The following is a 12,344-nucleotide window of genomic DNA, read 5'->3' as shown; positions in this document are numbered from 1 at the left end:
ACACACTGTTCCACGCCGTCGGAAACATATAGCCCCGTATCACAATTTGATGATCCGGCAACATCAGCTCGAGCAAGCCTCGTCCCCGCAATGTGGGGGACAGCAGCTCCGCCGTGGGGGAGACCATCATCCGTTTGACTGTCAAGACTGCTTCCGAGCTCCGGTTTACACAATCATGGACACATCCGTGGGCACCGACCGTGGGGGGTGAGTGGGAGGGAGACTGCTTGACCCTCTTATCACCTTGATATAACCTATATTTCTCTGTCACCAATCTGGCAGAAAGTATTTGCTTCATCTTTTGTCACTGCTACTGTATCGTAGCAATCCAAGAGAAGACCAAAGATGGCTCACACGCGAGTACAGCTCACCAGTGGCTGGACCTTTAAGCAGCAGGAATGGTCGTCAGAAGAATGGCTTCCTGTTTCACAGGTCCCTAGTCAAATTCACATGGACCTCCTGGCTCACAAAAAGTACGATTACCAACTCACTTGAGTGAAAGACAAATCAACTACTGACAGGACAATAGAATCCCAGATCCCTTCGTTGACATCAATGAGCGTGCAGTCCAGTGGGTGGGCGACAAAGTATGGCAATACAAAGTGTCATTTCCTACCCCAAAGGCATCATCTGGAGATCTCACTACAGATCTTGTGTTTGAAGGCCTTGACACATTTGCTACCGTAGCCCTGAACGGAAAAGAGATTCTCAAGACAGACAACATGTTTGTATCATACCGCGTCAACATTTCTGAGCACCTCAAACATGATGGCGACAATGTCTTGGAGATTGAATTTGACTCCGCTTGGATTCGTGGAAGAGAGCTTGTCAAGGAACATAGCCATGAGCACAATTTTCTCGTCAGACAGACCGAAGCTGGTCGAGTGGCTGTCAGAAAGGCCCAGTACAACTGGGGTTGGGATTGGGGTCCTATTCTGATGACTGCTGGACCCTGGAAGCCAGTATATCTCGAGCAGTACACTGCCCGCCTCGATGATGTGTGGGCTCAAAACGAAGTCGCTTCAGATTTGAAGACTTGCTCAGGTACTATTTACGCCAACATTGCCGGTCAAGTCCATACAAATGACAAGCTGGCTGTGTCATTGACACTGGATGGCAAGAACATCATTCAAGAACAAGTCACCATTCCAAACAACGGCAAAGTGTCTGTCCCATTCAAAATTGCCGACCCCCAACTCTGGTACCCTCTCAACTACGGCCCACAAACTCGCTACAATCTTCAAGCTACAATCGTGCGAAACGACATCGAGCTACATGCCACATTCAAATTAATCGGCTTCCGCCGCACAGAGCTCGTTCAGGAGCCCGATGCCCACGGCAAGTCGTTCTACTTCCGCATCAATAATGTCGACGTATTCGGTGGTGGCTCGTGCTGGATTCCAGCCGACTCGTATTCATCAGCAATTTCCCCCAAACGCTACTACGACTGGATCAAACTCATGGCCGAGGGCAACCAAGTCATGATCCGAGTTTGGGGAGGTGGCATTTACGAAGACGATTCCCTTATCGACGCCTGTGACGAGCTGGGCGTGCTGGTCTGGCACGATTTCCAGTTTGCCTGTGCTAGCTATCCGACGTATGCGTCATACATGAAGACGCTTGAGGTGGAAGTCAGACAACATATTCGACGACTCCGCTGGCACCCGTCAGTGATAGCATGGGCGGGCAACAATGAGGATTACCAAGTCCAGGAGCGATACAAACTCGATTACGACTTTGAAAACAAGGATCCAGACTCTTGGCTCAAATCCACCTTCCCAGCTCGATACCTATATGAGCATTTCCTTCCGGAGCTCGTCAAAGAGGAAGATCCCTTTATGATCTACCACCCGTCCAGTCCCTGGGGTGACGGCAAACCCACAGCTGATCCCACAGTGGGAGACATTCATCAATGGAATCGTAAGTGACCAAGTCCCCTCCGTAAAGCCAGCTTTCCAGGACACTCCTGCTAACAAGCAATCAGTTTGGCATGGTGCCGTGAACAAATACCAAGAAGTATCTCTTCTAGGAGGACGCTTCATCAGTGAATTCGGCATGGAGGCCTACCCTCATCTCTCCACGGTCCAGCGCATGACCACACACCCATCCCAACTGTACCCAGGCTCCATGACAATCGACTTCCACAACAAGGGTATCTTCAACGAACGCCGTATGACAACCTACGTCTCTGAAAACTTCCGCCTCAAGTACGACCTCCCCTCGTACATCCACCTCACGCAGGTCGTACAGGCGGAAGCCATGCGCTTCGCATACAAGACCTGGCGTCGCGACTGGGGAACCGCAGGAGACCGTAAATGTGGTGGCGTCCTCGTCTGGCAACTCAACGACTGCTGGCCAACCATGTCCTGGGCCGTGGTGGACTACTATCTCGTCAAGAAACCTGCCTATTACGCCATCTCACGAGCATTGAGACCCCTCGATATCGGTGTGACCAGGACCTACCACGACTGGACACAAACAGGGTACTACATCGACGAGAACTCAAAGTTGTGCACAGGACAGGTCGACCAGACACTGCCAGCGAGACAATCCGCCTTCGACGTATGGATTGCAAGCAGCAACGTGCAGCCTGTAGATGCCCAAGTCACAGTACGTTTTATATCCATCCGCTCTGGAAAAGACGTCACAGACAGTATCACCGAATCCATCACAGCCACACCAAATGCCACCACGACGGTATTCTCAAACAAGCCTCTAAAACCGTCCATCCCTCACCACGACGACTACACCGTGCCCTTTGACGTTACCCAGTATGACCCCTATGTAGTGTACACCACTCTGTCCGTGAATGGCTCCGTGGTGGCCACCGACACGGCATGGCCTGATCCCATCAAGTTCTTGGATATGCCTGATCGTGGAATCTCATTCTCCATCACGTCCAAGAATCAGGTTACTGTTTCGGCGGACCGACCCACCAAGGGATTCGTGTTTGAAGAAGTAGAGGGCATGAAATTGAGCGATAATGGATTCGACATTATGCCCGGTGACAAGCATGACATTACAGTAGATGGTCCCGTTTCCGCAGAAAAGTTGCGATGGACGTATATTGGCGCGGATGATGCGTCACTAGAGATAAAGTAATCAAAATAGAGATAGATAGTTTGCAACATATATATTACAAGTCACGATTGATGCATTTTTGAACAACTCAACACCCCATTACCTATGTCCCATTCATGGTATAACGTATTTGTACAAGATGCCATCCCTTTCAATCAATCTAATATGATACCACAACCATATTCCCAATTCAATCCCCACGGCGACCCCTCTTCACTGGAGGTGGCGACCGTGACACACTCTCACTATATCTCCTCCTCTTCGCGGGCACAGGGCTCCGCGACCTCCTTGGCCCGTCCACAGAAACAGACCTACTCTCCCGTCTGGGGCTTCTACTCCGCGACGCAGAGTACGATTGTCTTCGCCCATTCCGTCTAGGGGAAGGGCTATCTCGTCTGGCTCTCCTGGCGGGCGGCGAGCGGGAGTCAAACGATGGAGATCGAGAGTCCCGTCTGCGCTTGTTCCGAGGCGCACTGCTCAAGGACGAGCTGTTGCGCCGCTGTGGCCTGGCCTTTGGAGAGCGGTCCCGTCCACGGGGTGGGCTGACAGAAGCAGATGGGCGTCGAGTTCTAGATGGAGAACGACTATATGAGGCGCTACGAGCTCGGCCCCGGCCCCTGGGTGCCGGTGAGGGAGATCTACTTCCGGAGACGGATCGTGCCCGTCGTCTCGGTGAAGCAGAATATGAGTCTCTGCGTACGGGCGATATTGACCGTGATCTTGAGCTGTATGATGCGGAACGCGAGCGGGATCTACTCTCAGAGTATGAACGAGATCTCCCCATGCGAGAAGGTGTTCTAGATGTAGAACGGCCGCGAATTCTGCGGGGCGTTCTGGATCGTGACCGGGATGAATATGATGACCCGGTGTAGGAAGAGTAACTTGATACTGAGTCTGAATCAGACACGTCTGCTGCCGCAGGAGCAGGTAGAGCCGGTTTCGGCATATTCTGCAAATACTCTCTCATTTCTTCAGTGAGAGCTCCGAGACCAATACTGGTAAAGTAGTTGATGGAGAAGCGGATATTCCGCGGGTTATCCTTGGGGAAGATGCCCTCAAGGTTCGGACGGAGTGTCTCATCGGCCATTCTGGCCTTGAGTTTAGGCAGTCCGATTTCTTCAACTATGCTCTGGAACAAGATCTTGATGAAGATACGGCTACTGGAGGTGGTTTCATCTTCGTTGAGATGAATGGCAGAGAGGCAGTGCCAGCCAATGGAGTCAACGCCAAGCATGTGTCCGAAGAGCTGAGCAATGTTGCGAAGCTTATTGTTTTCATAGCGGTGAATTGTTTCGTAGTACTTGACGAATGACTGCTCGAATAAGTCGCACCAGAGGCGGTTGATTTTGGCGAAACGCTCGCCAATAAGGCCGAAGAATTTGGTGTATGTTTTTTCTTGCGAGCAGCACTCGACGATCATGGAGGGAAGTTCTGGCTCTTGACCCGCGGGGAGGTTGATCTTCATGAGCTTGTGGACCGCTTCTTCGGGGTCGGCACTGGACATGATGGTGAGATAGATTGTTCTTCGGAGGTTGACAAGGTCAGCGTTGGACTGGTCCTTGATTTCAATGGCTTTTGTCTCCTGGTCTTCTTCCTCGCCCTCGGAACTATCATCATCTTCGTCGTCGTCTTCGTAGTCGCTTCCTTCGCCTAGAATTTCGGCCTTGAGTTTTTTATAGGCTTCTTCATTCTCTTCCCAGTTGGCGTCAAACTTGAAAATGTTGAGACCGTCCTGCACGTCAATCTCGCCGTCCAGCTCTGCTCGATGAGTGATCTGGTCTTCTTCCTCGACTAGATCCAACTCTTCCTTGACAGCAGGGTGGTCCTTGAATTTGTCCTTGCGCACCTGGAACAAAACTTCAATCATGTATTGTGTCCTCTTGTCAATGTCGGCCTCGTGGAGGATGTTGCGAAACTGGTCAAACACAGCCACCGAAATGGATGGCTGCATGTCCTCTAGGTACTGTCCCACTTCTCGACAGAAACCAACGGCAATCTCCACGCTGTCATCGGTCGGCTTGTGCAGTAGCAATAGGAGGATTTGACCAGCGAGCATCTCGTGTTGCACCTGCTGGTTGATGAGGTGTGCGAGGAAAGTCGTCGACGACAAACAAACCGACTTGTCGTTGCGCTTGAAGCCTTTTCGGAACTGCATAATCAATCTCTTGATTAACAACTCGCCAACCTGTGGCAGCTTGGTGTTGACAATGGCCGCCATGGCAGCGTAGATGGGAGTGAAGGGCAAACTGGCAGCTTGGGCCTTCATGATGGATCGGCAAAAGAGTCCCCGTCCGCGAATCAGATTCTCGCTAAACAGCTCGGGAACAATGTGCTTGATGTTCGCCGTATTGACCTTGTTGATGAGACCGTTGATACTCTTCTTCAATGCCTCCCAGGCCATGCGCTGATACTCCTTGCTGGTCTTGTCGGTGATTTGCGCCTGCAGCGCCCTCAGTCTCGCGGGAGGGATGTAGGTTCCACCAGACCGCATGTTGAGAAGTTTTTCATATTCTGCTTTAGCCGCAGCCTGCTTCTCTTCTTCGGTTCGCACAGGCGGAGGTGTTCGCTCGCGAGGTGGTGGACGATACGAGTCGGCTTCTCGTTGGGGTCCGCGTTCCCGTTCGCGCTCACGACGCGGGATGCTCACGTCGGCGGACGCCATCGCTAGTTCAGTTCAGATGTTGGACGGCAGAGACAGGTACGGCGACGGGTGCGATGAGCGATGGAAAGGGTTGTAGAAGAGAGCGTAGGGGTGCTCAGAGGTTCGGGTCATCAACTTCTTTTACGTGCATTCGCATGCCCGATTCAAAGTTGGGTGGCTGACTTTGGAAAAATCATGTGCACGGACCAACAGGCTGCAGTCGCGGCGGATCAACTCTATATGGGTCATTGGAGGGCCCATCAAACTACAACTTTAACTTACATTCTCACTCAATGATTTCGTTGGTCTATCACCCTCATCTGCGACGTCGCAAAATTTAAAGAAAAAGCACGAAAAACTGTATTACCGGTTTAAAACCTTCACTAAATTCTAACTGAAAAGTATACACCTCAGACATTAAGGTCCACAGGCCCTGGGCAGAGCGTCGGACCCGTTGGCAGCCGGTGACTCCAAGTTCACCAAATCTACCTACACATTACTATATCGTTAGACATCACAACAACACCAACCAACCCTATCCTACAGGCAGTTGGGTATAACTTTAACCCTAATTCCCTTCGATCCAACCCGATACATCGGCGCACCCCCATCACCCACAATCTTCAAGTCATCAAAATCCGTTTCAAACAGCTCCAAACAAGCTTTATCACTAGAAATGCATGCCTCACGACTACCAAACTGACTAAAAACCTTTGCAAGAGCAAGGTAAAGTTCAGAATGAGCAAGGTTAAGCCCAACACACTGTCTCGTGCCCCGGGAAAACGGCACAAGATACTTATCCAGTCGCCCGCTCGTATCCTCGATCCAGCGTTCTGGTCGGAACACCGTAGGATCATCAAAGTACTTGGCCGAGCTGTGTATCAACATTGCAGTCATTGAAATTGGCGTTCCGGGTCGCAGCTTGTGCTCCCGCGCAGCCCAACCTCGCCCCTTTTCCTCCTTCACAGAGTATATCAAAGTTTCGTCTACCGGAATTCTAGGAAGTCGGGTCGCCACGCCGTTGGCAAGTCTCAGGCCTTCCTTTACCACAGCAGTAAGATATGGCAACTTTTCTAATGTGGCACTAGGGGGGAGATTTTTGGGATCCGCAACTACGGATGCGAGTTCTTCTTTCAGCTTTCTCAACGTAGCGGGTTGCCTGAGGAGATGAAAGGTCGTTACGCTCAGAACAGTTGACGTGGTTAGTGTGCCAGCGACGACGACTGCCACAGCATCTTGCCAGAGTCTAGAAGGGGATTTCTCCTGCGGTGGGAGAGTGCTTGACACGATAGAGTGGAATATTGTGGTGGCTTCTTTTGCACTACTAAGTTCATCTGAGTGCGAGCCACAGATGGAAAAGACGTGGTCCATGATGCTCTGTGTACAATGGCTGCTTGTCATTATACAGCTCAGGGAACTCTTGTGTGCTGGGCTGCATGGAAGGGAGGTAACCTACCCTGTTGAGTCGAATGAACCCAGCCATCTTGGGGTGCAACCATTCTTGAGCCTCGTCAGGGATCATTCGAGCAAGTGAAATGATCCAGGGCATTCGCTTTACGAGATGGCCCAGCTGACCACCACTCTCACCAGCTTCCTTAAAACTTGGGTCAAAATCCGGCGCGGCCACTCGGTTCAAACTCCACCCAAAGGAGTAATCCATGATAATATCTAACCACAGTGTTAGCTATGCCGAGTCATTCCGTTTGAAAAGCAATGCACTCAGTATATCATTACCATTAATGGCTGCCGCATACGCCGAAGACATGGACAGTGGCTCACCAGAGTTGAGAAATCCCTCAAGTCTCTGCGCCAAGCTGTCTAGCACCTTCTCAATCCGAGGTTGCAAACTGCGAACTTTGACCTTGGAGAAGAAGGGATTCAACGCCGCCCTACGAATCCGGTGTAAGTCGTGGTTTGGCGTACCGAAGCCGGATTCAGGCCAGCCAGTTTGACGTGCAAACACATGCCACTTGTCTCTCTTGCGCGTAGCACCAGTGTACACCTCGTCGTAGTAGTCGGCATCATTGATGTGGACTTCTTCGGGGTTGATTCGTACTATTGGGCCATACTTTTCGTGCATTTCCTGGATTTTCCAGACATATTCTCCACGGCGGATGACATCATGGTACAATTCATACCTAGAACGACGATTACTCTTTACTCCACTGACGGAGAAACCAACAAAGTTTGAGAGAAAGGACGGATAACACGGTGATACTGTGGAATAGAGGGGCTATCTTACCAAAATGTGATCTTGGCCAAGAATGGGCCCGGTATGCCCGCAGCACGGGCGAAATACAGACGGTAAAAGCATGTGCCCACAACGTACAGAGAAAGCAAAAGGGGAGCAAGAGTAATGAAGTGTATGGCTTGCAAGGAAATTGTAGGCAAGACTATCATTGTGCACCAAGGACACGTCAATTGGATGTGACGACGGGGGCTGAGACTGGGTAAGATTGCTTTTCAAAGCGACAAGTGGCCAAGACTAAAGAAATTAGCAGGACTGGTGGTAACGAAAGGGTAGCAATGGGAGACCTTTGAATATCAGAATCCAACTATGAGTATCAACACCTTCCCCTCTCGCCCAATTTCACAAAAGTTAGCAAGCGAAGTAAGAACAAGGTTGGCATATGTGCATGAGAGGCAGTGCTTCCAAGCTGTGATATGGAACACGCACACATCCAGCTCTGCTTGCAAAGATGCGGTGTAAAGCTCAAGAACACCCTCACGACAACCTCGCATCAAACCGAAGTTACACGATCAAAAGGGCCATTGAGTGATTTGATAACACGGGGCACGATGTTCCCAGCTCGTACCCAAAGCAAGCCAACGTGGCCAGCCTCAAACAACCCTTAGATACCGAAATCAGTCGACCTCATGCACTGCTACCCGAGTCCGTCGACGGGGAATGTTGGGCAAAAGCCGCGAAACAAATGACTGTGGATATTATGCCACAGGGCCGCTTTTGCCGACCACCTCGGGCGTCTGTCATGTCACGACAACGAAGCAAAAACCCCCCGGCTGATGGCTCAGATAGCAAAAAGAGGACAAGACGAGATGGATGGCCACGCCCGTTATGGCACCAACTACTGCCGGTGTCGAGCGCTAAAGCTACAGCTAAGACACGCGTGCATCAATAGCCTAAACCAGTGAGCAGAGCAGAAAGCGGGGGATCCTATCACAGCTTCTCGCTCCTGAAGAGTGTTACCGAGGGAGTGGATAATAATCCACAGGGGATGAGGGAACGACATGCCCGTAATCCTTGGCGTTCCCGAGGGATTGGACGATCGACAAGGGAAGACGTGGTGCGACGTACGACGCCACTTGAATGCTAGTGGATGATTCTCGCTGAGCTTACCTTGAGCTCTTGTTGTCTTTGAATCTACCTACATTGCTTGTTTGGATGTGGTATGTTTCACGGGGAATTATTTTGTTTTTGTTTTGTTTTTTTTGTCTTTGGTATCAGTTTCAGTCTCTCAACGGTGTGGTTTGCTGGGGATGGATCGTCATGTACGTGTGTGTGACATGTGTGGTCGTTGTAAGTCATGTTGTCGCAGCTTTGTCCTTCTTTTTTCTGTCTTCACCGGAAGGGCTAACTCCAAATGTTGGCAATGGCGACATGACAGATGACAGATTCTTACATGGTCGAGTCTGGTCTGAACTAACGAATAGCGCCCCCCCTCCTCTGTCACGGCCCGCCCAACAGCATGGGAGGAGTAAGCTAGCATTCTTCGTGGGAACGTGCTGGTTGTCTGTCTGGTTCAATGTTCTGGCCGCAGCTGCATGTAAGTGTCGGCCAACTTGGAAGAGCATGAGAAAGACCGCATCGGCAATTCCAAGAGGTCGCCGAATGGCAGAGCTGTCATGTCATGTCAATGGCTTTGTAGTAGAACTTGGCGGTTTGTCCATAAATAACTTCCCTTTCCTGGTTTTTTTTTATCCTACCATGGAGCTGCTGGAGTTGTGTATCAACAGCAGCCGTCGTCTTTGAACCTTTGCAAGTTTCTCCTTTATCAATCTTTATATCATACTTGTTGTTTAAGAACAATAAAGGCACAATGTCTAAAGTGGACGACCTAAACTGGCTTCGTGAATCTCGCAAGACGAGACAGCGAGCCAGCTCTAGTCATGTTGGTCCTATACACAAGGCGGCCGCTCTCAAGCATAAACAACTAGTGGCTATGCGTGAGAGACGGCACCGATTGACCAGCGCGTATACTGCGCGGTGGTACGGTGGTAATTGGAGCACGGCCAAGGGCTTAAGAAGAGTTACTGGTCGGCTGGGGAGGCTACAAAAGCAGGCAGAAGTCAGAACAGAGGAGGAGCAAGATTTTGCTCGCCTCCTGAGTGCAAGCATCTGCGTGACAGACGACCATACCAAGATGGATCTGATGATATGGGACCAAAATTCGCTTGCAACGGCTGTATTTTCACAGCCGGGAAAGCATGAGGCCAATGGCCATGGTAATGGCAATGGCAGACTAGGCGCACGCTCGGACACTTTGAAGGCTTCTGGTTCCGAAAAAGATTCAGAGCCTGAGCTTGTCCGAGGCGTGTCTGAGCAGCTGAAGGTCAGGTCGGCAAGTCCTGGAGATGAGGTCATGCCCTTTTGCTGCGATAGTCTATATGACTATGAGGAGTATGCTGAAGATGGCAAGGTGCTCTGGAGGACTACCGCGACCTGGGACCACATCTATGATGAAGCGGCCTTTGCGAGAAAGGATGCCATGTGTGAGGGTGAAGTTGACGAGTCCAACGCGGACGACTGGGGAGCTAGTGTCGGCTTTGCCCCCTATGAACATGGTCTGTTGCGCCATCCAAAGTACACAATGAATGACAAAAAAGACCTGGGGAGACAATTCCTGTGCATGTTCAAAGGCGACGAGAGGCTGTACGACTGCAGCCAAACGGTGACGATGCTGGCTCGCGCGGCGCAAGTATCCCCTCTTGGCTCGACGATTATCGAAATCACGGAATACAGCCTCTACACAGGAGGAGGGGTGGCAGTGGCACCTCCAAAATCCTTCACATTCCCTTCCGAGGTGGTTGTGCCGCATCTAGAGTTAGGCGAACCGGGCTGGGTAGTCATCAACGGTGTCAAGATCAAGAACACCAAACGACACCGCGCGGAAGCAGTGTCTATTGCACAGCCACGGACGATACCGCATTTCCTAAGGGCTGGGGACGTCAGCCCCTGTTACTATAACATGTGTATTGTGGCAAGTCGGCTGCGATATGATTGCTTTGACATGATGATGGGCAGTTACGCCTTCACCATGGCCGACTATGCGGACAAGTACGGAGCGGACAAGGCAGCAGCAACACACGGCTGGGCTGATTCCGTCATCAACAGCTTCATAAATCCCCGAGGCGTCCACTACAACATCGAGTCGTCAATGTGCTCAGCCGAAGTCATCGTACAACGGCTAATCGAAAATTATGAGGAAGGTCCGCTGCCGTCGCCGGCAGAGCTCTTTGACGCGCGGTGGATCGACGGCGCACTCCCACAATTCATTGACGTCGCTTTACGGTGCCAGATGGGCGGAGGGACGTACAAAGGCTGGTATGACAGTACCTGCGTGTATGTGCGCCAAGCTCTGGAGAGCGTGGCTACGTTGCACGAGTTTTGGGATCTGATAGAGGACACAGCCGCAGGCGAGGGCGGCAACATGTGCCGGCTGTACACCAAAGAAGGAATTTGCCACATGGCCGACTGGTGTCACGACATTGGCAGACGGCTGGCCGAGTGTGAGTGCGGTGATCGCATGCACGGGTTTGGGTACATCTGGTTCCTGGTCAGCGAACTGTACTACATCACCATTGCGCGATGGGGACTCCTGACTGCATGCGGCGACGGACACGAACCCCTTAGCTACCACAGCAGAGAGTCATGGATAGCTGACGGAACGCAATACTGGACGACGGATATTGCAAAGGCAAAAGAAGCCAGAACGAGGCTGGTAGAAACCATGATTGGACGCACCAGTCGCGATCTCAGTGCGCTGGCCGTGGCGGACGACGTTCATCCCGAGATGCAGAAGCTCATTGGTATGTGGGGGCAAATTTCCAACAGGACGTTTGCCGACAGCATCAAGATGCACTACCACATGTGCAACGCCGTGGCAGCTTGCTCGCCAATGGGCGTACGCAGTGCCGATGTTGACTGGAGGACGTGGGTTGAGGTTTACAATGCGCTGAGTTACGAGGTGTCTTTCAACCCTGACAGTCCATACCGATGCGTGACATCGCGATACGCAGAGATACTTGGTGTCCAGTTTTCCAGCAGCGGTCGTATACACCACGCCATCAACAGGGAGATAACGGAAGAGTATGCGTGCTCACAGAGAAACAGTGGCGGCACGGCTGCGTATGACGACTAGACAAGCAAACAAGGGACCACGGATGTGGCACGGGGCAAGGACATGGACACGGACTTGGTTGTGGCGGAGATGATGATGTAAAGGAAAATTGCCGCAAATAATAAGAATGAAATGGTCGGAGGACACATGTCTTACGTAGGAGGATATTGCGATATCGGTAGGAAACAAAGCTGATGAATCGAGATAGGTCGATGAAATTTAATCGTTGCTCGCTCGAAGTTGTTGCATGACCATCCATCAGA

General features: G+C 51.3%; 6 protein-coding genes across 6 annotated transcripts; 3 read left to right on the top strand and 3 right to left on the bottom strand.

The window, feature by feature from the left end:
• Nucleotides 1–345: 345 nt before the first annotated feature.
• Nucleotides 346–3,102, top strand: VFPPC_17579 (beta-mannosidase; the record flags this gene model as incomplete). Its single annotated transcript, XM_022429276.1, has 3 exons — nucleotides 346–473; nucleotides 530–1,920; nucleotides 1,985–3,102. 3 exons carry the CDS (start codon nucleotides 346–348, stop codon nucleotides 3,100–3,102), a joined length of 2,637 nt encoding a protein of 878 aa, XP_022285697.1.
• Nucleotides 3,103–3,271: 169 nt separating this feature from the next.
• On the bottom strand, nucleotides 3,272–5,743 carry VFPPC_02685 (pre-mRNA splicing factor cwc22; the record flags this gene model as incomplete). Its single annotated transcript, XM_018282293.1, has 1 exon — nucleotides 3,272–5,743. One exon carries the CDS (start codon nucleotides 5,741–5,743, stop codon nucleotides 3,272–3,274), a length of 2,472 nt encoding a protein of 823 aa, XP_018146711.1.
• Nucleotides 5,744–6,262: 519 nt separating this feature from the next.
• VFPPC_17580 (cytochrome P450) lies at nucleotides 6,263–7,123 on the bottom strand (the record flags this gene model as incomplete). Its single annotated transcript, XM_018282292.2, has 1 exon — nucleotides 6,263–7,123. One exon carries the CDS (start codon nucleotides 7,121–7,123, stop codon nucleotides 6,263–6,265), a length of 861 nt encoding a protein of 286 aa, XP_018146710.2.
• A 283-nt stretch (nucleotides 7,124–7,406) lies between these two features.
• Nucleotides 7,407–7,802, bottom strand: VFPPC_17581 (hypothetical protein; the record flags this gene model as incomplete). Its single annotated transcript, XM_022429277.1, has 1 exon — nucleotides 7,407–7,802. The coding sequence occupies one exon, from the start codon at nucleotides 7,800–7,802 to the stop codon at nucleotides 7,407–7,409; it is 396 nt and encodes a 131-aa protein (XP_022285696.1).
• A 584-nt stretch (nucleotides 7,803–8,386) lies between these two features.
• Nucleotides 8,387–8,578, top strand: VFPPC_15548 (hypothetical protein; the record flags this gene model as incomplete). The annotated part of the gene is made up of 1 exon (XM_018293301.1): nucleotides 8,387–8,578. The coding sequence occupies one exon, from the start codon at nucleotides 8,387–8,389 to the stop codon at nucleotides 8,576–8,578; it is 192 nt and encodes a 63-aa protein (XP_018146709.1).
• Nucleotides 8,579–9,780: 1,202 nt separating this feature from the next.
• Nucleotides 9,781–12,102, top strand: VFPPC_02683 (hypothetical protein; the record flags this gene model as incomplete). Its single annotated transcript, XM_018282291.1, has 1 exon — nucleotides 9,781–12,102. One exon carries the CDS (start codon nucleotides 9,781–9,783, stop codon nucleotides 12,100–12,102), a length of 2,322 nt encoding a protein of 773 aa, XP_018146708.1.
• Between the last annotated feature and the right edge of the window lie 242 nt (nucleotides 12,103–12,344).

The sequence above is a fragment of the Pochonia chlamydosporia genome, chromosome 2, assembly GCF_001653235.2.
Source record: "Pochonia chlamydosporia 170 chromosome 2, whole genome shotgun sequence".
NCBI classification, from domain to species: Eukaryota; Fungi; Ascomycota; class Sordariomycetes; order Hypocreales; family Clavicipitaceae; genus Pochonia; species Pochonia chlamydosporia.
This window is presented reverse-complemented; position numbering and strand designations above follow the sequence as displayed.